Below are 26,033 nucleotides of genomic sequence, written 5' to 3'. Positions count from 1 at the left end.
GATGATGTCCTCTTGCATCTACGGATGCGCCCTCTTCAAGAATTTCTCGACGCCCGTTGGATGCAGGCGTCGGGCACCTTCGAAGCAGGGTCCCCCTCAACGAGGTGTTCCGGCGGGCGATTCGTTGGTGGGGCGTTCGAGCGCACCTCACGGCAGGCAAGGACTTTCAGACGCCGGCGTACCAGGAGACGGTGACGACGGACGCCTCCCTGGAAGGTTGGGGCGCCCACACCGGAGATCTCCACGCAAGAGGCCTCTGGCTCCCAGAGGAGAGGCTCCTGCGCATCAACGTCCTGGAACTCCGAGCCGTGTTCTGGGCTCTCAAATCGTTCCTCCCGTCGCTCAAGGGCAAGGTGGTGCGGATCTTCACGGACATCACCACGACAATGTTTTACATACGGAAGCAGGGAGGCACCAGATCCCCAGCCCTATCCAAGGAGGCACAGGATCTGTGGCACTGGGCGGTCGCCCAGGGGATGTTCCTGGTTCCCTTCCACCTGGCAGGAGAAAGCAACACCATCGCCGACTCGCTCAGCAGGGAGCTGCGCGCGAGTCACAAGTGGGAACTGCGCCAGGATCAGGTGGATCAACTCTTCCGACGATGGGGCAAACCCCAAATCGACCTGTTCGCAACAGCGACAAACTCGAAGTGCAAGAGGTTCGCCAGCAGGGTTCCCCAGCCGAGAAGCATGGGCGATGCGTTCTCTTTCCCCTGGGACGGCCTATACCTGTATGCGTTCCCTCCGTTGCCGTTGCTGCTTCGACTCATCAGCCAGCTCAAGAGGTCCCGGTGCAGGATGATCCTCGTCGCACCGGCATGGCCGAGGCAGATCTGGTTCCCGGACCTTCTGGACTTGTCTACGTCCCCTCCCATCAAGCTGTCGGCGGACGCGAACCTTCTCTCCAGAGAAGGAGGCGCCATCTTCCACCACGACCCGGCGTCGCTGAACCTGCAGGCTTGGCTCCTGCAGCGCTAGAGTTTGGAGGCTACGATATACCGGCCGATTGCAGAGAGGTTCTTGCAAAGGCCAGGGCGTCCTCGACTCTCAAATGCTACGGTCATAAGTGGAAGAGGTTCTCTATCTGATGCCGAGCACAGATCAACCCCCTACGGATTACGGCCCCTCAAGTGCTGCTGTACCTGCTATCGCTGGCAAAGGCTGGGCTAGCCCATGCCTCCATTAAGATTCATCTGGCGGCGATCTCCAGATATACCAGAACCACAGGACGGACGTCCCTGTGGTCCCATCGACTGGTAAAAGAGTTTATGAAAGGACTGTTCCGGTCGTTCCCGCCGGTGAAGGCCCCGTCCCCGGCGTGGGAACTTAACGTGGTGCTGACCAGGCTCATGGAGCCTCCATTCGAGCCGATGCACTCCGCACCGATGAAGTTTGTGTTGTGGAAGACTGCATTCCTGGTGGCCATTACCTCCGCACGATGAGTGGGAGAGATCCAGGCCCTATCCTGCAAAGCTCCGTACTTGACTTTCCATGCCTCGAGGGTGGTGCTTAGGACGCACCCCTCCTTTATGCCCAAGGTGCCGTCGGACTTCCATCTTAACGAGCCCTTGGTGTTACCTGTTTTCTTCCCGTCTCCTTCGTCGCCGGCCGAGAGGACTTTGCACTCGCTGGATGTGGCTAGAGCGCTGAAGTTCTACGTGGACCGCACAAAGAGTTTCCGGAGGACATCACAGCTGTTCGTGAACTTTGGACCATTGAATCAAGGGAAGGCTCTCTCGAAGTCTTCTATTTCCAGATGGCTCTCCGGCTGCATCATGCACTGCCACCGGTTGGCTAACCGACCGCCGCCAGGCCGTCCGAGAGCCCATTCGACCAGAGCGATCGCTGCTACTACGGCGTTCTTATCTGGTGTGCCCCTGCTGGACATCTGCAGGGCTGCTACGTGGAGGTCGACGCACACCTTCACGAGATTCTACTGCGTCGATCGGGATTCCAGGGAGGAGTCCAGGGTGGGCAAGCAGTGCTGCGCAACCTGTTCGATTAAGGTGAGCCTGGTGAGGAGGTAAGAGATGCTGAATGTTGAGCTTTTTGAATTGCTTAATGTTGAGCCTTTTGCCACCCCCGTGGTTGTGCATGTGTGTACTGCTATTTATTCTTATATTCATGAGCATGTGAATCCATGCCAGACCCCATGCTGGAGAAGGAACAAGTTACTTACCTGTAACTGTTGTTCTCCAGCAAGGATCTGGCATGGATTCACATGCGAACCCTCCCGCCTACCCCTCTGCGGCTCTTCGCTTGGTCATACTACCTCTTCACGTGCTACCAAATCTGAAGATGGCTGCCAGAGGCGGGGCCTAGGTAGAGGCCAATCATTGGCTGTGGTCAGTATGACGCAGAGATCAGTGATTGGTTACTACTACGAAAGACAGATCAGAAACGAAACTGATACTGATTTTTTCTTTACCGAGGATTCCCAGCCTGACGACGGGGAATATTCATGAGCATGTGAATCCATGCCAGACCCATGCTGGAGAACAACAGTTACAGGTAAGTAACTTGTTCCTTACCTTCAGTTCTTAGCTGCATGTAACTCGGGTGCACCGACGGCAAGCTTGTAGTTGGACTGTGCAGTAACGTGCAGGTGTACATTAATTTCAGCACTTTATTACCGCACCAGCCAACTTATAATGAGCACCTTTGACTTTATAAATGTATGTTTAGTATGTTCAATGCTCCCTTTTCTTCTCGCCTTATGTATTGTGCCTGCCACTGGGCAGTGGGCAACACACTTACTTGGAGTGCGTGGTGCCTTCACTGACCATCACTGTTCCTATACATACACTGTGTTTTACTGTATGTTGTGTTTCGTCTATAGTACTCATTTCACCTGACCGCTATTCCATGTTTGATTTTATAATCAAGTATATTTGTCACTATACGAGTATTGTAAATTCTTTGGGGGCAGCTATTGGAAATAACTGTACTTCACTAGGAGCCTTCCTTCCTCCCTTGAGATAATCCTGCCTGTTCTGGCATAGTTACGCCGTTAGAGAGTTTGGTCTTTCCTTTGGTAGGAAACTGTGTTCTGCTTTTAGGTTAGATGGCTGTACACTCTTCACCAGATGGTTGTAGAATAATATCCCCAACAGTGGGTAAATACCCCACCAGTTACCCTGCAGCTTGTGCAGGGTGATCAACTCCGTCCCACCCTCACAGATACGGAACCAATGAGGCCATAGTCATGATAAGAACAGTTATTCCTTTCCCATGTCCCAAAGTTTGTGATCTCCTATGGGGGTCCAGCGAGAGCCTGAAGGAATGGCTTTATCCAGTAGGGGAGCAGGACATTGACCTTGGCATGGACTGAGTCCACACACTGAAAGGAGGAAAGCCAGACAAGATGGCCCAGGTACACTAAGGATAAGTGACTAAGACAAAGAGTTGACATTTTTTGGTCACTTGCAAAGCAGGTTGATTGTTTAAATAACAGTACAAGTAGTTTACAAAGAATCTAAGCATTACGTAAACTGCTTAAAAATGTTCACTGTTCATGTACCTAATTAAAGTTTTTTGTTCCCAGTACATGCATGCATAGATTTTAATAAGGGCTTAAATTAGGCATTGTGTAAGTACTTTGCTTGCTTAGTCAATTTTTAAGAAATGGACATCATTTTGACCAGGGAAGGCAGTTCATTCCATCAAAGCCCTCGAGCTCTATGTGTCTGGGAACAGAATGTTCAAAGGAGGTCTTGTAGACTGCTGTGTGCCTAAGGGCCATCAGGGTTGTCAGCTGACTGCTCTCACTTCACGAAAGGCATCCTAGATATGGTGTCACCTCGAAGACTGCAGTGATGCTAACGCTCTGCCCAAGACTTCATCCTTGGCCCCCAACTGCCCAGTTTTGGCCATCTCAGGTTGGATGGGTTTGAATATGAGTCCCATCACCATGCTACCGCACAGCAAACATGGTGTGGTCCCAGAGTCTATGAACACCCATTATTCTCCACCCACTATGATGCTGCACTTACCGTGTTGCCTTCACATCACCAGCCGGGGGTATGCATGTCTGCATCAAGGGACCCGTGTGATTGCGTGGAAGAACTATTCACGCGGACAGGCCTAGATTTAAGGGATTAAGCATACACTCCTGTGTGTGGGTAATTTAAGAACTGCCTGGTACAAGTTCTCTTAGAACCCATTTGAGTGTAGACTGAATAGAGCTGTACATACCTTTCATTATTCATTCTTGTGGTCATATGCGGGACATTCTATCTAGGTTGTTGGTCATCTTGTGAAAGGGTGCTGGTGCTCCTCTTCCTTCCGGTGGTGTTTTTCCACTGCTTGAGTCCCAACTGAGTATCCGCTTCTATCAGCAGACTGTACGTAGAGGCGAGGCAAGCTTGCACACCATGGTGGGGATCCCTGTACACACACCCCTTGAGTCACACGATCATCGCCTCCTCTCAGCACTTACCCTGAGCACTTCTCCATGAACATCAAAGACCTTGTCCCTCACCCCTCTGCACCTGCACGTTCTGAACACTCGCAAGGCATAGTAGGTTTGTCTCCCCTTCCCTCGATTCTCAATATTTGTTTGTACTATTAATGCAATTATTTATCCTTGCTGTAATTCATTGTCTTCCTCCCCTGTCTCCACCCGGTTTGCCCTGTGACAAATAAATAAATAAATAAATAAATACAATTCTTTACCGCTTATTTGGATTGAAAGCCCAGCCTGCCTTTCTCTGGGCTCATTGTTTCAGGGCGTGGCAGGGAGGAAGACTCATGGGTCCGCATTAGGGGCACCAAACCTGCTCCAACTAATTATATGAGAAATACACTTTTGTTGTGTATTTTTCAAAGATTTAAGATGCCGTTTCAGATGTACACCCATGCTCTGCTTTTGTTCTAGTTCTGTGTGCTCTTAGCAGCAACCCAACATCATGGGGCCGGCCACCGACTGTTGGCGTCATATTCGAAGAGTGGATGATAGCAAACCTCCTCTTTGCGTCTCGCAGCATGACCCTTCCAGAAACAGGCTACCAAAGGATGTGTGGGATCCCATGCGTATTACATCACCAGTCTGACTCTCCTTGGTTTTGTAAGTCACTAGGAACATTGCAATTTTAGAAAGCCTCCCATTTACACAGAAATGATCATTGGTTGCAGTGTGTCTCTGTTGTCTAGATTTTTTAAACCTCCACGTCGCGTTCTCGTCTTAGTTTTTCTTACAATAATAATAATATCTAGTTTTATACAGCGCTACAAGCTTGCAGGCATCTGAGCGCTGAGATAACCGTTGATATTATTATCCCACAGTGTGGTATTACGTGGTACTCAATTTATCAACCTCGGAAGCATGAAAGGTTGAATGGGCCCTGCCGGGACTCGAATCTGCATCAGCAGGCTGCACACAGTTGTGCTATTTGACCGGCAACAATAATTGCCTTGAAATGGCCACTCTGCCATTGTGTGTTGCTATACAACACAAAACACACGACAAAGTCCATGGCATTTGAATGAGTATTTGCGGGAAAGATGTTTACCTCTATAAAGTGTGGCAAAGGCTGTGCCTAGTGCTTGGAACATCATAATACATGTTCAAATACAATTTCATGTGCTTGTCGCTAGGGGACAGCTTCGTTTAGTCAGGACACACCTACCTTAGTTTGTAGTCCGCGTAGCCTTTCTGATTGGCTCTCAGTTTCGCGAGGATCACCTTCAAAATTCTTGTGAAAATGACCAAGTTGATCTAAAAACAAAAGAAGAATCAGTGATTCGCTAATTGTAGTGGGCCGGTTGACACGCTCAGCGTGCACCAGAAAGCATGCCCGTGCCTAAGAATGGAACACTGTGCATGCAGAGAAATGAGTGCACAAACAGAATACTGTGCAAGAGGGAGCAGAGCTGCACAGCCGCTCCCTCTGCAACAGCCACACTGCCAAATTGCTGCATTATTGACAACTAGTTATTTCAAGATAGGATATATATTGCTTTTACAGTGCATGCAGTAAATAAATAGGCTGCACAGTCGGTGTTGCGTCAGTGCTTTATTTAGTCTGGAGGAACCCAACGGAGGTAACAGTATGCAGTGATTTGAACGAATTGAAAACAAAGAATGACATTTTAACAAATCTAAAAACAAAAGAATATCGAATTTCTTTAAAATAAATATATGTAAGGGGTTAATTCTGGTAGGGAGGGGGTTTTAAACAAGGGGAAACGGGGGACTTTAGGAGGACCCCACCCAAAAAAAGAAGAAAAGCAAATGAAATAATAATAAATCAATATTTTTTCGTTGTTTTGGATTCGTTAAAAATGCATTCTTCATTTTTTGGTTCGTTATCACATTGGCAACTACAATGAAATTAACCAGTACAACTCTGAACAGTGGCGTGTAATCTAAAAGTACAATGCAAAGCGCTAATCTGCCACCGACATCCCTCCAAGTGGTTCTATGTGGTTTCTTCTCCACAATTTGTATACTGGTTGGTCGTGGCAATTACCAAAAGTTTAGGAAAGATTATTAAAAAAAAATTTATTAAGAAAAACAAGAACTTTCGACCTAGTTCCCATTAATTTTCTCATAGGTAAGAAAGGTCAATTTTTGCTTGACCACACAGCCAAAACCGCTGGACATATTTGGACCAGGTTTGAAACAAATTGGGCACAAAGCGTTGACTTGTGATCCTTTTGTAGTTTGGGATTATTCCATCCAGTACTTTTTAAATTATTTGACAGAGAAGGGGGTGCCCCCTTTTCAAAAATAAATAGCTATATCAGTACGCATACATTGAGTATCCGGGTGTGTGGGTTGTTTATAAATTATCCACCTGCCATCTTTTTTTTCTCTCAATGTGAGTGATAGCGGCAGTTATACCCCAGGCTATCTGAAAATAAAATGCTGAAAAAAAGCCATTTGCAAGTAAAAAAACACGGGGTGGGGGGGAGGCAAGAGGACACCAATTGAAATTTGGGAGTTCGAGGGGGGCTAGGGACCAAGTTTGCAACACAAAGCTGAAATCTTGTTCACATACCCGTGGGTATAACCGCGACTACTTGAATTTCAATTGAAACTGCATCACAGAAATGGCAAGTGTTGTGGGGGGAACGGGAGAGCGCAGGGGAGATGAGGCATCAGGGGAGTGGGGGAAGCAGGCACACATGAGGGGGGCACTTGGTGAGGGTCTGAGAGGCATGGGAGCATTTTTATTACTGCTGTTTTTCCTGATAACCTCAGGTATAATCTGGGGTATAACTGCAGCTATGGGGAAAAAAAGGTATTAAAAATATAAAGTTATTGCGACATATACGGTGAGGTCGCGGGGGGGAGGATTCACTGGCCAGTGATGCAGGAGTATTTTTAAGTAAAGGGTGGGCATGGGCAAGGGAGTGTGATATACAGTGGGCACGGCCAAAACCCATCGCTGAAGACTGCAAGTGTCTTAACATATACTATGAGTGATGTCATCATTGTAGGTCAAAGGCTGTGCAACAGGGGGCACAAGTTAAGATGGCTAGCTACATTTCAGGGGTTTTGTTGCATTAAGTTCTCACCTTAACGTTCCTGCAACTAGAGTCCTAGAATGTATATATATGTATATGTATTACACATTAAAAAACGCCACCTAGTAGCCATCGCTTGAAGTTCACCTCTAGTTCCGAGCCACATCAGCAAGCAGCAAGGCAATGTGGGTATGAAGATCAGCCCAAATGCAAGCCTTTTACTACAGGAAATTGTCTTTATCTTAGAGGGCAGTGCTACTTTATACATAGCCCAAGACCTACATTTTTCAAGACTGCCAGACAACTACATAACGGTTCCACCCTTATTAGGAATCATCATTGCAGTATGGTCTTGGCATTCTTGAGGTTGGAGCATTGGGGCATGTTTACAAAACACCAATAAAGTTATGGTAAGTTTAAAGAGGCTTGAAAACATTGTTAAACCCACCATAACGTTAAATATGTGATCAAATTGCAACAACCAAACAGTTCACTATTCACATTTTGAAGTTGAAACCACGCCAGAACATCCAAACATCCTGAAGACTGCAGATACAATGGCAAACGTGGAAATTGGTGCGTTTCACAGATATATTGATGCACTGAATGTTAGGGAGATGTATCATTTATATGCTTCATCCCCTCTTATAGTGACCCCCGAGCACTTTTTGCTGAACTTCTGGACCTTTTTCTTTCTATCCTGAATGAGGGGAGCCTTTTTCCTCCCACTCATTAATTCTTCTTTGCTCTTACTTTTGGAACTCTCTTCTCTGTGTTTTATCTTCACTATGGAGTCTGCTTTCCTCCATATTTCTTTAAAGGCATCTGTGTTTAACTTTCTCAGCACACAGCACCTTATGTGTGGTGTTGCTGGGAACCCTTTGGGCTCTCCTTTGAGATTCTTTCCTTATCCTTACTAACTACAGTTCTAAAGGGATAGAGGCATACTTTGTATCCTTCCTTAAACGTTATCCTATAAGAGATTAGCACACACCGCCTTATGTGGAGCGCTAAGGGGATACCTAGTATCCCCCTTCTCTCTGTTCTTGTGAATTTTTAGTCACAGTGACAACCCTACAGTTATGGCTGGTGGCAGTGGATGTGTTCCACCAACTATTGTGCTTTTTGTATTCACAGCCTCTGTTTTGAACAATAGGGTCGCCTATGTTCTAACATGGTGGCGCCCTTCTTTTTACGCCATTTCTTTTGTGGTTGTCCTTTGTGAACCCTTCTTCTACTATTTTGAGAGGGACGGATCTGTGTGTGTTTTTCCTTTCGGCGCGACCCCATCTAGGCTCCAGTGTGTCTGCGAAAGCAGGAAGTTGGGGAGGAGTGTTTCTCTCTGCTGCCCTTTGCCTGTGAGTGTGCCTGAATGGAACCACTTCCAACTGGGGGGGCTGGCTGTCCTGATTGGACAGCCACCTGCCCCTTTCTGTGAAATACTGAGAGAGTTTGCAGAGTAGTGAGTGGGAAAACTGAATAAAAGGTGAGGTTATGGAGGTAGAAGGCCACTGGAACAGATGATCCGTAGCTGAAGATGATCAGAGATGCCTGCAGACCCTTCTAGTAACTGTGAAGCGACCACCACTGTCCTGACTCCATTTTCCTATCGACAGAGGAGCTCCAAAGATGACCCTTTGGCTTGTGGGACCAACCAGCCCTGAGATGAACTACAAATTGAGCCATCTCCCGAGGTGCTGTGTCTTTCCAGAGCTGCAGACCACGAATACCAGGCGACCTGCGACCCATTTGCAGTGCAACGACTTTGCAAGGCCGAATCCATCCAGAACTTTGGTGATCTCCTGTTTGACCTCCAGAAGCACAATCCCACTCACCTAAATCCCCTCACCAGAGTGCAGGTCTTCAGAATCGAAGATGATCAACTGGGGCCAATACTGTCCTTTTTGGAGCTGATAAAAAGGCGCCAAAATCGCAGACCGCCCAAGGAGACAGAAGAAATCTGTGCCAAGGGTCCTCTCTCAAGACTGCTGCTGCGACTACAATGACTTTTCGTATAGTTAGGGATTGGACTTGAAAAGAAGTAGAAGCTCTGGTGTGAACTGGAGATTTCCAGCCCTTTAAGATGAGTAGCAATACCTTGGAGATGAATGGTGATGCAGATTTTAATCAAACATCAATAATTCAGACGACACAAATAGATTGGCAAACGTTTGTCTGTTTTAATGCAAGTCACTAAAACAGGGAGTACAACGAAAATCAGCAATCGCTGGATACTCAACTCTCAATCATTTAATAAAAAAGCTGCGTTCTTAAACCCAAAATTGGTCATAGCTGACGTGTTGACCTGCGTTAATACCAAGGTCATCCTATGTGGCAAACTTCTAAAACCTATCGGGAAGTGGTATTGGTTCTAAGTGAATAACAAAGCATAGGTGTTATATCTGTATAGAGTAACGGAGAGACATTATTGGATACTTACCAACAGCTGGGGCAACTAAGCCCTCCCTTCAAAATGGCCACTATGAACGTCACTAAATGTACAACGTCCCATTGGCTACACAAACTATAGGACCCCCAACTACGTGGCCCTCTACAATTGGTTGGCTACTAACCCCCGTCAATAACTACGTGAGCAGCACGCAGACCGAACAACCAGGTGCAGATAAGATCGTCTTAATACCAGCTTCCCACCAATTAAAAATACACTCCATCATCAACTCAATGGTTCAGGGTCAATTAGTGTTTTGAAGTTGGCCTTGAGTCTGTACTGTTCTCTGGGATTTTTTAAGGAGTATGTGTATTGTCTGGCTTCCGTGTGTAGGTGTTATCTTCTCATGCATCCAACTTTCTTCCATCACGTGACTGAACACCACGATTTGGGCCTTTTCGTGTATTTGATTTTATTCTCCAATAGTCCTCTGACGTCTTTTGTTTTAACTTGACCTTCTTGAACAGGAGCTTCTGTTCTTTTACATTAATTGTATCCAATGTCAGCCAATTCTAGTTCTGATAAGACCTTGGCTTTCTTGGGTCAGCCAACACCTTTAGCTGAAATATATTTTGTTTAATTAAATTTGCTTTTGTAACTGTGACACTGAATTGAGGCCTTCCTCGTTGTCAAGACTGCTTTATAAGTAGTGGAAACATTCATTCTTTATTTAATCCATATGTATCTATTATGTATATATTGGCACTTGTCGCGATCTATTCACTATAAGCATGTGGCATGTGATACTTCTTTGTTATTCATAAATCGTCTGCCTCTCTGGTCTGGTTATCTTCTATATGGAGTCGATTCAGTTTTGTATGATGTCACCATTCATCCTGGTCATTCAGTTTCTTTGTTTCATCAGGAATCGTGTTCAAATGGCCATCATATTGTCTTGGAAGTAAGTATGGTTTCTTCAATGGGTACTTTACGTCCCATATTCTCTTAGGTATAGGTATTCTTATGGGTACTGCACAGAGTTGTTGCTCTTCTTCTTGCTTTCTTATTGGTGTAGTGTACGTCACATACTTTGGTTCATACTTTTCAGGTAATGTAGGCGGGCCGGTTGAGTGGGAGTACTTGGCACCTCCTCTACAGGTGTGTATAACCAACCTTTTTCCTTTCAATTCTTTTTTACCTGATGTGGTTTTGCTAGCTAAAAACAATTATCTGTAAAGCCACACGAGAGCGCAGGAGTACCGATAATACGGTAGAACTGTCATTAGTGCTAAACTCTGTAACAATTATAACCCCGAGCAACTACTATTGAAGTAATCACCTCTGAAAAGTATTAAGAATTCTTATGTGTGTTGGGTAGTGAAATACGTATTTAACTTCCTTGTGTAAATAAGAATACGTGTATATATTTAATATATTTACTGTGTAAGAGTTTCTTTGGACAGTGTACTTACCTACAGCTCACATCTTCCTTCTATGGTAAGCCAACATCCTTTGGGTAGTACAGACTTATACTAAGAATTGGGGACCTGTATGCCAAGAGATAGTTTTAACGAGTCTTACCTCAAGTGGACTTTAGGAAAACTCCCCTCACACTGGTTGATGCAAAATGTGCAGCGTAAAGGAAAAGAGTGATGAAGCTAAACAATCTAAGCATTGAAGGGCGCACAGTGTTCAATAATGTACTTCAATGTGAATTCCACGCAAATGAAGATGATGTATGTGTTGAGGCAATCAAGAGGCTAGGAAAAAATATCTAATGTGAAATTCAACATAGCCATTCACAGACTGAGCTTCTATCAGAGGACACAAACCAAACATCAGCTGCTTGCGGAACATGAGGTTGTACTTAAGAAACTGCCTAGACCTTGTGAGTCCAAAGAACATGCTGACACTGTTAGGGAGAATTCTCCAAATGTGCTAATTTGGTGGGTTGGTAAATTTATTAGATTGAATTAAAGGTGCCCTTTACGGATGACACATGTTTCGACACACCAGACTGCAGCAAACCAGGAGGGGGATTTAACCCATAACTGTGTGTTTCATCTAATTGAAACCTTTTGACTTGAGATTTAGCATTGCTATCAGCCCTGATTTGAAAAAGACACTGCTGTGTCGAAACACATGTCATCCGTAAAGGGCACCTTTAATTCAATCTAATAAATTTACCAACCCTTCACAAATACCCAGTGTGGCGCTTTTTTGAAGTGTGGAGAAGTCCATTCAAATATCACTTCAAGGGGTCGGGGTCACTAGTGTCCCCTTTATTCTTGCTCCACACAACCTGCGACACTTTCTCGAATTGGAACAATAATCAGGCGCATGGTAACTTTGTAAGTTGGTACCAAACAAAAAAAAAACCGGGGTTGTGGTTAACCCTATATGTGTTGACGGCATGGGGAGCAGCTGTGGGCTGTGGCAACAGTGGCTGTGGAGCTGCCCATCCGGATGTGTCATGGGTGTGTTCGAAAATATTTCAGCCCTGGCACTTATTTCTTTATTACAAACTAAGCACACAATAAATATGAGGAAATTAAAAAAAAAAACAAGCAATAACATAGGATCTAAGAAGAGTGTAATTACTTTCAAGCTTTCAAGGGCAGGTCAACGAAAGGTAAGATTCATGTGGCAAAAAAGAGAATACTAATGTTAGTCTGGAAGACCAAGGCAACCTGTGTATAAAAGGGGACCTGTGCGCAGAAGACCACGCCATGGCTATAACAGAACACATGTGGCCAGAAGTGGTGACCAAGTATGCAGAATTCAACTACATGACTGAGCCATTGCGGTTAAACAAAAGATACGCTCAGTGCTCGCAACCGCAGGTGACAAGTTGAGCTTCTACAAGCCCTGACCAGAGAGGGCCCATCTAAAGTGATGGAAGCAACAGAATGTCTGCTCTAGAAGAAACACTCCTGGTAACTCAAGTTTTGCATAAACCTGCAGAGTCTTACTGCCTGATTCATGGAATTATTTGCGCTGAAAACACAGATTTGGGGATTTTCAGACAGAAAGGCGCGCAAATCTGCGTTTTCAGCGCAAATGATTCCATGAATCAGGCCTTAGCGCAATTGTGCCAGATATTTACCCAATACTTAGCGAATTAGAATTGGTATTGATGTTAAACAAGGCAGTATGAGGAATGCATATCAGATACATTTGCAAGCACAAAATATACAGCATTCAAGGTACGGGCAGCATAGCTCAGAGACAAAGCGCTCATCTTGGAAGTTGGACGATGCAGAACAACCCAGGTTCGAATCCTGGGTCCGCGCTTAGAAACCTTTTGGTTATTAAACGTGTTATAAATAACTAGTGTTTCGCAATGCACAAGAATGGGAATTAATGGACTTTGCCAACCTGGCGAACTTTCAAAAGGATCTCATGACCTGTGCAAAAATACCGTAGCAGTGCCGTGAATGAAGTACTGCTGTGTTTACAGGATTAATGAAAATTCCCACAGAGGTAGACAACATAGGGCCCATAGAGCTTCATTATGAGTTTGGTGGTGCGTTGAAAAAGTGGTGGTAATTAATTTTTTTGGGGTGGGAGCAGAATTACCGTCACTTTTACCACACAACCAAATTTAGAGTTTGGAGGTAAGGTGGAGGATTCACATCCGGCAAAATGCTAGAGGTAAATCATCCAAAAATTAGCAGAATTACCACACTGTATTACCACTTGCAGGAAATTTGCTAAAAATCCCTATGGAGGCTTTTGTACTCTAAAATGGGGATTTACACTTCCATACCACTACTCGTAATCCTGTGATGATGCCACAGGACCGAGTGGTGGTAACAGTAAACAGGTTTGCAGGTAAATTAGCAGCTTTACCGATGCTTTACCACCAAACTCGTGATAAGACCCACAGTGTCAGCCATCTCAAATCCTGCAAGGAAGAGAAATGTTTAACTGTGAGATGGGCAAAGACGAAATGCGGAAATGGTAGCCGGGTAAAGAAGAAGAGGTCACGAAGAAAAGGCACCAACCGGCAGGAAGTGTTTAACAACGCAAGGGAAGGGGATCACCAGGAACAAATAACAGACCTGGAAACAAGATTCTGATGACCACCAATAACTTGACAAAGGAGAACTCTGTTTCAGCATACTGTATAATGCCCTGTGTGCGTACCCGGCTAAGAGCGCCGGGAAGATGGTGAAAGATTGAATGGGAACTGTAAGGTCACTAGCTGCCCTTCACACCAGATCCTGCTTGCGCTCATGAAAGATAATCCAAGCAAGTGTATAGTGTCAAATTTTTGTTTATATATTGTGAGAGCTGTGTGGTGGTCTAGTTGATACGCAAAGCATGGGCAAGAGAACTCGGCCACGCCCAGCACATGGACATTGCGCATAGGTGGACATAAGTGAGCAAAGAAGACAATGTGTACGCTGGCTGGAGCAGAGGTGAATAGACATGCCCTCTGCCTCTTTCACACCCTCAAATTGTAGCCAGCTTGAGAGCATTGCACTAGATAAGGATTTAAATACCTCTAAGGAGCACTCAGCAAATAAATTCACTGCACTCTCATCAGTGCTTTATATTCATGGAGGCCGGACCTAACACTACTGCTTGCAGTGGTCAGCAACCTTTGGCTTTCCAGATGTTTTGGACTACAACTCCATCACCCCTTGCCAGTATTGTCAATGGTGAGGGATCATGGGAGTTGCAGTCCAAAGCATCTGGAGAGCCACAAGTTGCAGACTCCTGGCTTAAAGAATACTGTTTCAGACAGTAGGGAGGTCTGGGTGGCCGTCGGGGCAGCTGTGACAAGGGACCGCTGCTGAACCGGGGTGAAGCTTAACAGTGGCACCTGCCTGGTGTATTTGGAGGTGCTGACCATGACAAGGAGACTGCTTATCTTGTCAGGCCATATCCACAATTTGGCGAGAGAGCGTGCAGCAAGACATTTCATAGCCTCCTCAAATTTGTTGACGCCTGAGAAATCGAATTAAAGCGACCCTAAAATAACTCCTTTATCTGAGCACAAGACTCCTCCGTAGAAACACTGGTTGCATTCTGCAGAAATGGAGAAGAAAAATAAAAGTCACTACCATTCCAGTCCTCTTCTTTGCACCCCTACTCTTCCTCCTCGTGGAAGTGGCAGCAAAGAATCTTTTAGAGTCGGAACAGTCTGAACAACAATCAAAACTGCATAAAGATCCTTCCCTTCCTACCTCGTCCTCTATTCCTGAGGAAGGGGGGTCTTTTAGATTAGCCATGTTAAAGGTATTTAGCAACCTCCTGAAAATGTACGACGACATATCCCTGCTCCTCCCAGGAAGGAGAGCTCCTGGAAAAGTATACATGGCCCAACATGCCTTGGAGCTTGGATTGGTAGCGGCTTTTGGAAGAAACCCCTTACCAGTTACTGCTATTTTACAACATAAAGTACCTCTCCTGCCTTTTAATGCGGCACTTATTGACAGATTATTGCCAGTGTGGATCAAACCTGCTCCAATTCCAGAGGTGGAAGAAGAGCTCCACCAAAAACACAGTGCTGGAGTCTGGAGACCCTCAGTTCCTTACACCTCATCCATCCTGCGAATCCTTGTGTTTCAGGCAGCGACAGAAGGTTTGAGGGCAACAGCCTTTCCGACAGTAACCCCTGATAGAGAATCTTACAAGCTGGACTCAGGAGGTCGCCCAGTGTTTGCCACGGGTTGCCTAGCTCTCAGGAGTCTCAATGCATTATGCACCATAGCACGTTACTCCCATGCCCCGTGAGAGGCTGCAGAGCTTGTATGGAGCCATCTCCCACATGAGATGCAGGATTCCTTCAAGCAGATGGCTCAAGACAGCGAAGATACCGCCAAGAACATTCTGGAACGTGTACTGTGGTTTCATCCCCACACATTGTAAAGTGATAAGTTACTTTATGGCAGGTCTTATGGTGGTGGGAAAAATAGACACGTACATCTAGTGCAGCAGGGAGTGTGGGGGGAGAGGGAAGTGTGTGACAGGAGCTGCATGGGGAATTGAGCGATATGGGAGGACCTCCAATTAAAAGAAAAATAAACCTGCAATTAAATCTACCTCGATGTTTCTTATCACTTTTGAATTGGGGGTGGGTGAAATAATGTAGAACAATTCTGGAAACTGTCCTAGACTCCACGGATAATGTGGGTGGTGCTGTGGGCACTGCAGTCATTCTGAGGCGACACTCCTGTACACATACAGCAAACTTCACTCAAGACATCCTTTCGAAATTACTGGATAGTCCGTTCAACAGCTCAGACCTCTGTGGCACAAAGGCAGATGATGGCTTACAAAAGTTCAAAGATGCACTTCAGGGACAATCTCCATAGGCCTGTTGGCTCCTTTAGGAGAGGGAGATATGCATCTAATTAATTACCTCCAAAAGGTAGATTTTTACAGCAGTGTCACCCACAACAGAGGAAACGCAGCTTCCACTGTCCAAGGGGTACATGTGCTCCTAATCAAAAAGGCTCTGCCTAGGTGCTTTCAGGTCCAGCGTCTCCAAAACCAATTTCATTATTCACGAACTGGGCCATTACAAATCTCCTGTAAGGGGGGGCGGGTGGTCAGGATTTGACTAGAGGGCATTGCAGGAGATCACATCAGACAGATGGGTCTTAAAGATTGTAGACCAAGGGCACTGCTGCCCTTCTTGTCATAGTCTTCCCTAAAAAGCCTATGCTGTCTTTGCCTCCTGCAGAACCACTCCTATTTCAAGAAATAGCTCAGCTGTCCCTGAAGGGGGTTGTGGAGCGTGTTCCAGCAGAGGAAGCCAAAAGGGATTGGTTTGCCCATTTCTTTCTAGTTCCAAAGAAGGATGGAGACCTCATGCACATCTTAAACATGAGACTCCTCAACAAGCTCCTCTGAAAGGATGATTTAAAATGGTCACCCTGGAACAGATTTTCCAAGTCGTGGGCCTATGGCTTGTGTCTTTGGATCTGCAGGACAGGTCTCTATCCACCCCCAACCAATGGGAATACCTTTGTTTTGTGATGGGAAGCACTCACTACCAGTTTGCTATGCCCCCCTCAGCCTCATCTTGGCTCAAGAGTATGCACGCAGGTCATGACAGTGCTGGCTGCCCATCTACACAGAAAATGAACGTCTTTCCCTACCTTGTCGACTGACTGTGAGAGGCAGTTCTGGAGGACCAAGAAGGACGTCACTCCCCTCCATGAGTTAGGTTTCACATCATCCTCAAGGAGTCCTTTCTGGCCCCTTCTAAATGCTTTAAGGGGGCGTTCCTGCATGTTGGGCGAGGAACGTCTTTTCCTCCCTTAGGGAGGGTAAAATGAATACAGACCATAGTGGCCCTCTTCCAACCCATTGGAGGGGTGCAGGGGGTGGCGAGCTGGATTGTCTTGTGGATGCTATTGCCCATGACATCCTGCATCTTCACAGACTTTGAAGCAACGCTGTGAATACAGTTGTTACGGTGGCCAACGAGAAGCCAGTGGCTCCAATTCAACTGGTACATGAGGGGGATTATCCCGCTCCCCCCCACAGGCATCCAAAGACCTGGGTTGGTTGGCTCCAAGGATCAACCTCATTCTGGAAGGCCCCTTTCCAAGAGCTGTGGCTAAGGGCCACCGCGGTCAGGGGCCCATCCTGGTCTGGGATGGGGATTGCATCTGTAGGGTCTTTCAGTCAACTGTTTTTGGAAAAACCCAGAGAAGTTCCGCTATCAACTTACTGGAAAGCTGCGCAGTTCATATGTCATTGAAACCTTTTTCACATTAAATCATAGGTTCAACTGTGCAGGTCCTCACACACAACACTACCATCATGCATTACATCAACAAGGGGGGCAGTGTGGGAATCACTCAAACCGTGCAGGAAAACCATGCTGATTTGCTTTGGGGACATCAAGAACAAGGTGAAAGTGGCAGCATTACACCTCACCGGCGATCTGAGAATTTAGGGGGTTATACTGAGTTGGCTCTCAGAGATACCACAATGAGGTTCCCTTATCTATACCTCATTAGGTGTGACCTGCTCAAGCACAGACAGTTCCCGGTGCCTCGCAAAGTTGCCAAAGCAGGTCACACCTAATGAGGTAAGGGAACCGGTTTATAGTGACATTTTCGAATTAAATAATTTCGAATGCCTTTTTTTCGAATCAAAAATGTCGAAAAAAAAGTCTTTTTTTTTTTTAATGGGGGGGGTTCCCCCCAATCCCCCCTGTTTTTTTATTTACCCTTTTTGTACTAACTAACCCCAAAAAAAAGATATAAAATAAAAAAAATATTTTCGACATTTTTTTTCGACATTTTTACATACGACCAAAAGACATTCTAATTATTTATTCGAAATTTTAACTGGATACCAAGGGAACCACATCATACCAGAATTATCTTGAGAAGATAAGCTGCCAGTCATTAGACAACAACATACATACTCTAGTGTGATAAAGGAAATTTCAAGCACATCAATTTAGCCTTGAGGACGACCTACGGTCGAAACACGTTTCAGCTGCAAGCAGTTATATACCATAAGATTCTGAATAAATCACGTTATTGAAGAAATTGAGTTCTTTATGGATGAATCGAAGAAATAATGAAACTGTATTAATAGCAGATGAGAATATCCAAACTTTTATAGTAACATAATTACTTTGTTGTCAATGCACAATTCGGCAATTCAATACTAACTAACTTCCCTATGGAAGCCTCCATGCATTGGTGACGCTGCGGGCAAGGATAGGTATACTTATCATACACCTTTGAGAGCCAAAGCGCACCCACCAGCGTTTGTAATCCACCCAGTTTTTACATGTGGATGACATTACTTCCGGCATGAGATGGCACAGAGGAGACGTGATGGAGACTACATCAGAGTCGTCCAGCACCACCTGGTGGCTGTAGGAAACATTCTGGAGCAGATTGCATCAGGGGTGTATTTCAGAATATGAGTAATCTTTAGGTGAAATTATCAGAAATAACTTTACCAAAGATAAGTCATTTGTTCTCTGGCCACCTGGCTTTTCTTGTCAGGACACATGAATAATACAACACAACTCTACCAAAAAAAAAAAGAACATATGGCTAAATGCACACAAAGCATCATAGTAAATCAGCACAGCTGATTTCAGATAAGGGGTGACCTATGAAAGGCACCTCTGTTTTGTCCAACGAGTGTACAAATATAGAACTCAATGGGCGCATCTAAATGTACGTAAGACGTCCTTTCATCGCTGGATGTTTTTTTGCGGGGGTTTTTACCACAGATTTTTTTACAAAAAAATATTCATCCAATTTTTAGGGGGGTTAGAAAATATATATATATGGGGTGTGGGTGTTCGAGAATAGCAAAAAATGGGGGATGGGGCTTTCGGGGGAACCCCCCAAAAAGAGATAAATTCAATGAGTTTTTTTCATTAAAAAATCTGTGGTTAAAACCCCAGGGAAAAAACATCCTGTGATGAAATTTCATGGAACCCTAAATGTAAAGTCAACTATGGGCCTCATTACGAGGCTGGCGGTAAGGGGTTACCGCCGCATTACGAGGTCCCTTAGCGGGTCCCACTAAGGCCGGCTGGTAAAACCAGCCATCCTTTGCAGGAGCCGCTAAGGGACCAGGGAGCAAATAACAGGCCTGTAACTAATGGGCCCGTTATTAGCTCCCTCCCTCCCCATTCCCATTGAGCCCTATTGATCCACCCTTTCCTATCTCAACTAGTTATATCTGCACCAGCGACATCTGAAGAAAGTAGGATGGAGAATTCAATAGTCATGCACGGGGCCACTCTGCTGCCACCATTCATGGGGAGGAAGGATAGCTGAGGGGCAACGCGTTTGTCTTTGAAGCAAGACAACGCAACGCGACACATGTTTGAATCCCGATCCCACGCTTAGAAAGCACTTGTTGGTATTAAGCACATTATAAAAGAACAATTATAAAATTATGAGCCCAGGGAAACAACCTCATTCAATGGATACAGTGGTTCTGCCTTTTTCAAACTTACATGGAGGCAATAGGAGTTACAAAATTTTCATTGGGGTGAAATAAGCCTTGGAGCTTAATGACCGAGCGGTAGATGGTCAGAGATTTTTTTGTGGAGTTGTAGAAGGTCCACCAACAACCTTAACACAAGACGGCCGTGTTTGATGAAGCAACCAGTAGATTGGGTAAGGTCACATTGCTGGAAGGCACAGTGTTGATTAACGTGACAATGAAATGTTGGTGATGAGCAGTGCGGGAGCCAGAGGTATCAGTTACATTTAAAGGTATCATTGAGGGCAAAAAGGAGTGTTCTTAAAAGGGTTGCGATGCATCAAGAAAGAGTTGCACAAACTGCAACTTTGCAATGGAGCCATTCTTGTTAAACACCTGGGCCTCGTTATGACTCCCGCGGTAGTCGTGCTGGTAAAAAAGACACGGCTGCCGCCGGAGTCATTGTTTTTCCGGTGCCTGGGAATGGCCAATTACCGGGGCATTAAAGCCTGAATGGTGTCGGTGCATCTGACATGGTCTGCTCGTGGGTGCCGGTCACCCGCTAGCAGAACTCGTGGTTTGGTAACTACGGTACCGGCAAGTTTACCGGTACCATAGTTATTGGACTGGCAAACTCATAATGAGGCCCAGGGCCTGATTAGGACATGCCATGCCAGACAAGCCAAGTAAAAGAATGCCTGAGCCCAGTGGCCCTCATCAGAACCCTAAGTCTAAAAATCTATCCATGCCTAGACCTTCAAAGTCTCAACCAAAGAATAGTACCAGTCAGCTATAGAACGTGTACAGGGTTACGGTGTTGTCCAGGGTTGACATGAAGCATGCTTACCAACAGATCAACTTGCATACATTTCTTTGACTGACAGTGCTCAACACTCTGGAACATATCAGTTCACCTGCATGCTGCAGCCCCCCCTCGCCCCCTCATCACCCCTCCTGTTGCTTCAGAAATCCAAGGAATGATGAACATGTTACTGATAGATGTCAATAATGTATCTTACGTCCAGGAAGATATCCTGATCTACAGAGGAGATGAGCACTCAGTATTCGGTGTGTTGCAGAAAGCAGGCGTTCAGCCCAGGAGAGGCAGGTGCAAGTTTAGGACATAAACAATGGAGTTCATGGGATATGCGATTTCTAGTGGGGGCCCAGGCGCAGATTGTACCTCCTCATTGCCATCACCAATGGCCCAGGCCTTACCGACAAGAATGAACTGAAGTATTTTCTCGGAATCTGTGAGTGCTATGCAAAATGCGTCCATAGCCAGTCAGAATAAAAGTGAATCAATGCATTTCTTGTTCAAGGGGGTGTCTGGGGTCAGTTCGGGGTAGAAACAAGACATTGATTTTGCTGAAGCCAAACCTACATTGCAAACGCTCCTTGACTCCGGCTATTTGATCCCAAACTGGACACATGCATCGCAGTATATACAGAATCGATGCAGCATTGGCTCGAAGGGAGAATCACACTGAAATCGTAGTGGCATTTGCATCCAAAGCCTTGTCTGTAGCTCTTTGATTGAAAGGGAATTGTTGGCCTGCACATGGCCAGTCTCACACATTTGTGGCTGCAAATTACGTCTCCTGACAGATCACAATCTCCTTATGCACATGCTTAGTCCACGAGGCACCAAGTTGGATACTCAAAGACCAAGGTGCAGGAGTACACATTTGTGAGCATGTACGGGGCCAGGACCTGCACCCAGTACATTCTTTTTCTTTTTTTAATAACATATTTTATTGATTTTTAAATAAGTAAACAATACTTAATCAATACATTCAAAACATACAGGCATGCAAACATTCTTGATGTACGGCTCGTTCGGTTACTTTTGAAGGGTATTTCTGCTTATTCAGTCTGTGTTTTACCTCTACAAATAGTTCAGGTGAGTCACAGCAGTTCTTATGCGCAGTTGCTTGGCATCTCTAGTTGTGCTCCCACCTTTGCCAGATCTTGCGCGCCTTCCCAGGGCACCCTCTGGTGGTATATACTCTTGTTTCCATTGCCACACAAATATCCACATCTGTTATGCATTGTTCATATTGCGGGGGGGTGAGCCTGAGCCCCACAGCTGGGCCAGGTTTCTTTTTGCCAGGCCTGTGATTGTTGCAAGCATGAGTTTTTCAAAGCGGGACATTTCTATGTCCTCATCTATTCCCAATATTAGAATTTTGGGGTCCATTGGTATCACTCGGCCAATGACCGTTGATAATCTGTCACAGCATTTCTGCCAAAAGTTCTGAATTTGTGGGCATTCCCATAGGATGTGGAAAAAGGTTCCTCTCGTTTGATGACATCTTAAGCAGTTGGGATCCGTTGCCCTTCCCGATTGGTGCAGGGCCTCTCTTGGATAATATATCCTGTAGAGAATTTTAAGCTGGATCAGTCAAATTCTGGCTGATATGGCTGTTTCTCTGGGGTACATGAGGGCTGTAGTCCAGTCTTCTGGTTGTAGTGGTCCCACATCTCTTTCCCACTCTGCCTTTAGGTCTGTGAGTTCGGCTGTAGCAAATGAGGCGATTGCATTGTACATTGTGGAGGTTATTTTGTTGTCTATACGCTCTATCACGATGTTCCTCTCGATCGTTGTACACTCAGGCATATTGGGAAAGTCTATTGCACATGTGGTAAGTGCATGTAGCATTTGTCTGTAGTGGAAGTGTTCTGTGGAGGGTAGCTTGAATCTATCTCTTAGAGTCTAAAAGGATACTATTTTGCTGTCTTGTAACACATCTTCTAGCCTTATTATCCCAGCTGCTTCCCAGTTTGCCCATTTCGGAAGTTTGCTGACCTCTGGTAGATGCCTATTTCGCCACAGGGGCTACACCGGTGTGACTTTCCCCTCCCATCCTAGATGTTTGTGTGCGTCTATCCATATCTGTGTTCTATGGGCTGTTATTGTGGTGGGGACCGGCCATGTTATGTTTTGGTAAAGGGGAGGGCCCTGTCCCGACTGCCTGTCCGCTCGGATGTGTGGTAGTTCAGGGTTGTTATGTAGGATGTTGTTTACTATTGCCATCTGGGCTGCCCAGTAATATGTTTGAAGGTGGGGGAGCCCAATACCTCCCTCCCATATGGAGCGTTGCAGGGTGTTCAGGGAAATTCGGGGGTGTCCTCCTCCCCACAGCAGTTTCCTGAGTATTCTGTCTATTTTACGGAATTCTATTTTAGGTATATATAGTGGTGTGTTTTGCAGGATGTATAGGAATCACAGTAGAGCTAGCATCTTAAACAGAGCCGCTCTCCCCAGTAGGGTAAAGGGAAGAGTCATCCAGTGTTTCACATCGTTTGCAAATCTATCTCTGATTGGATATAGGTTTGTGGGTACATATTGTGTAAGGTCGGTCGTGATCTGTACTCCGAGATACCGGAACTGATCGTTTTCTATTCGGTATGGGCTGTTGTTTAGGGTTGTTACATTGAATCCTTTAATCCGGAATAGTATGGATTTATTGTAGTTTACCCGTAGTCCACTAAAGGTTCCTTATCTGTTTAGCATGTGTGTGACAATGGGACAGGATTGTGACGGATCACTCAAGTAGATCAATAGGTCGTCAGCATATAGGGAAACTCTGTCTTCCCAGTCGTGGGCCCAGTGGAATCCCTTCCATGACTGCGATTCTCTAAGCATTATTGCAAGGGGTTCAATTACCAATGCAAATAGCATTGCAGAACGGGGGCAGCCCAGTCTAGTTCCTTTGCCCAGATTGATGCCGCATGAGGTCCATCCATTTACCCTGATATCGGCAGTCAGGGCGTTGTATAAGAGTTTGACCCAGCTCATAAACTGTTCGCCGAATCCCATTCTACCCATTATGGTCCACATGGCCTCCCAATGGACGGAATCGAATGCTTTCTCAAAGTCAATGGTGAGGAGTGCCAGTGCTTCTTGTAATGCTGGTGCCTTTTCAATGGCGACATGGAGCCTGCGAATGTTCATTCGGGTGGATCTCTGTAGCATAAAGCTGCATTGATCTGGGTGGATGAGAGAGGTTATTACTGTCTGTAATCTGTTGGATGGTATTTTCGCCAGTGTTTTGGCCTCTATGTTTATGAGCGAGATCGGCCTATAGGAGCTACATGCATCTGGTGGTTTGCCTTCCTTGTGTATCACCACTGTGCTGGCCTTTCTTAGGTCTGGGGGAGAATTCCTTTTTCTTTGGAGTGCAGGAATATTTTGAGCATGTGAGGTGCTATTTCCCCGCTGCCAATCTTTTTCCACGTTTCCACTGGGAAGCCATTGGGTCCTGGGGTTTTCCCATTTTGGAGTTGGGATAGGGCCGCTGTCAGTTCTTCTACTGTGATTTCTGTTTCTAGGTTCATTCTTTGTGTGTTGTTTAAGGAAGGGATGGTGATTGTGTCCAATATGCTGGGATCTGTCGGGGTCGTTGGGGCAGCATATAGTGCCTCATAGTAGGTTGCAAAGCTTTCTGCGATGCCTGGGTCAGTTGAGATCCGTTCTGCATTTGCAGTGTCTATGCAGCGAACTTGGAGATGTCTTTCCTCTCTTTTCTCCAGCCACGCCAACATCTTGCTGGCTTTGTCCCCAGTCTCATATAGTCTAGCGCACATGGTTTTGTGCGCCTGTTTCGCACAGGTTAGTGTGATGTTGTGTAACTTCTTTTGTGCCAATTGTAGGGCTCTGTTGTCTTCAGTTTCGCCTGTGCTTGTATACTGTGTCTCGGCTTTTTGCACCTCTGTTTCTGCGTCTTCGACGTCTTTCCTGTGCGCTTTTTTATGTGCTGCTGTCCAACTTAGTATCTTGCCTCTCAAAGTTGCTTTATATGCTTCCCATATTATCCCTTCATCGTTTATCGAGTTCTGGTTTAGTTCAAAGTATGTTGCTGTGGCTTCCTGGATCTTCTCTACCAGTTCTGGAAAACCTAAATAATAGGCATTTAGCCACCAGGTTGGCGGGGGCTGAGGTCTTTCCGTTTCAAGTAGAATCATTAGCGGGGGGTGATCTGATATCCCTCGTGGGTGCCAAGTTGCTCCCATTACCTTATGTATATTTTCACTGGGTAGAAAAAGTAGTCTAGCCTGGCTAGTGAGGCGTGTGCACCTGAGTGGAATGAATATTGCCTCTCTGTCGGATGAAGCTCCCTCCATGCATCCGTCAGCCCTAGTGCCGCTGTGAAGGTGGCGAGTTTGGTTGGTGTTGCTGGGTTTCTTCCCCTTATATGTGTGCGGTCTTCATTGACATTCATTACTTCATTGAAATCTCCACCCATTATGAGGATATCTGCTGTGTTGTTGGCTATGATTGGTGTGATGGCATCCTATAGAGTGGTCATGAGCGCTGGGGGTGAATAGACTGTTAGTATGGCAATGGTTTGGTTCCACAGTGTGCCTTGTATGAAGACGAACCTTCCTCCAGTGTCCTGGGTTATGTTAGATATTTCGATAGGAGTTCTATTATTAATCAGTATTAACACTCCTCTCGAGCCCATGGAAAATCCTGCGTGTATTGCTGTGCGGTATTTGGTTCTCTTGAAGAGTTGGCACATTGTGCCTGCCAGGTGCGTTTCGGTGAGGAACACTATGGGCCTCATTACAACTGAGGCGATAAGGGGTTAATGGCGCTGATAAAGGTGCTGGCGCCGTTAGCCCCATACCGCCTCATTACGAGGTCCCCTCACGGGACACGCTCTGCACGTCTGGTTTCACCAGACGTGCAGAGCGGATCCCGCGAGGGGATGAGGGAGCAAACAACGGGCCGCTCTTAATCGGCCCGTTGTTTGCTCCCTCTCTGATTCCCATTCAGCCCTATGGGGGCTGAAATGGGAATGGGGAAGGTCTGGGCCCGGGTTCCTGGAGGGAGGAAATACCGGGCCCTCCGAACTCGGAATGGCCCGGTAATTCCCCATTCTGGGAACCCGGACCGGGACCCGGACCCGATTTTGGCGGCAGCCATGCCGACAATAGCGGCATGGCTACCGCCAAAATCGTAATGAGGCCCCATGTCTGGGTTGTGCCGATTTAGGTATTGCGTCACCAGTCTTCTCTTAATGCTCGTTCCCAGGCTGTTCACATTCCATGTTATGAGACTGATTTTTTTGGTTTTTTTGATTCAGTTGGATTCATTGCTCGTCTTGTGAGGATTTATGTATAGGCGGCCACAGCTTCCACACAGGGTATATTGTACTGTTTCAAACTGCAGTGCTCTGATGTCTTCTATGTTCCTTATGAGCGGATGAGCCGTGCGTGACTTCCTGCCAACAAAT

General features: G+C 45.9%; 1 protein-coding gene across 3 annotated transcripts in view; it reads right to left on the bottom strand.

Moving 5' to 3' along the window:
- LOC138569156 (glucagon receptor-like) overlaps positions 1-26,033 on the bottom strand; it is a 698,697-nt gene that overhangs the window by 29,594 nt on the left and 643,070 nt on the right. For all 3 annotated transcript variants that reach the window (XM_069646870.1, XM_069646869.1, XM_069646871.1), the window contains one exon: positions 5,627-5,715. In XM_069646870.1, coding sequence (XP_069502971.1) covers positions 5,627-5,715 — 89 coding nt within the window. The remainder of the gene's footprint in view (positions 1-5,626; positions 5,716-26,033) is intronic.

Source organism: Ambystoma mexicanum, chromosome 2q, assembly GCF_040938575.1.
Source record: "Ambystoma mexicanum isolate Mex_15411 chromosome 2q, UKY_AmexF1_1, whole genome shotgun sequence".
NCBI lineage: Eukaryota > Metazoa > Chordata > Amphibia > Caudata > Ambystomatidae > Ambystoma > Ambystoma mexicanum.
Note: the sequence above shows the minus strand (reverse complement) of the source record. Positions and strands in the feature narration are given on the sequence as shown.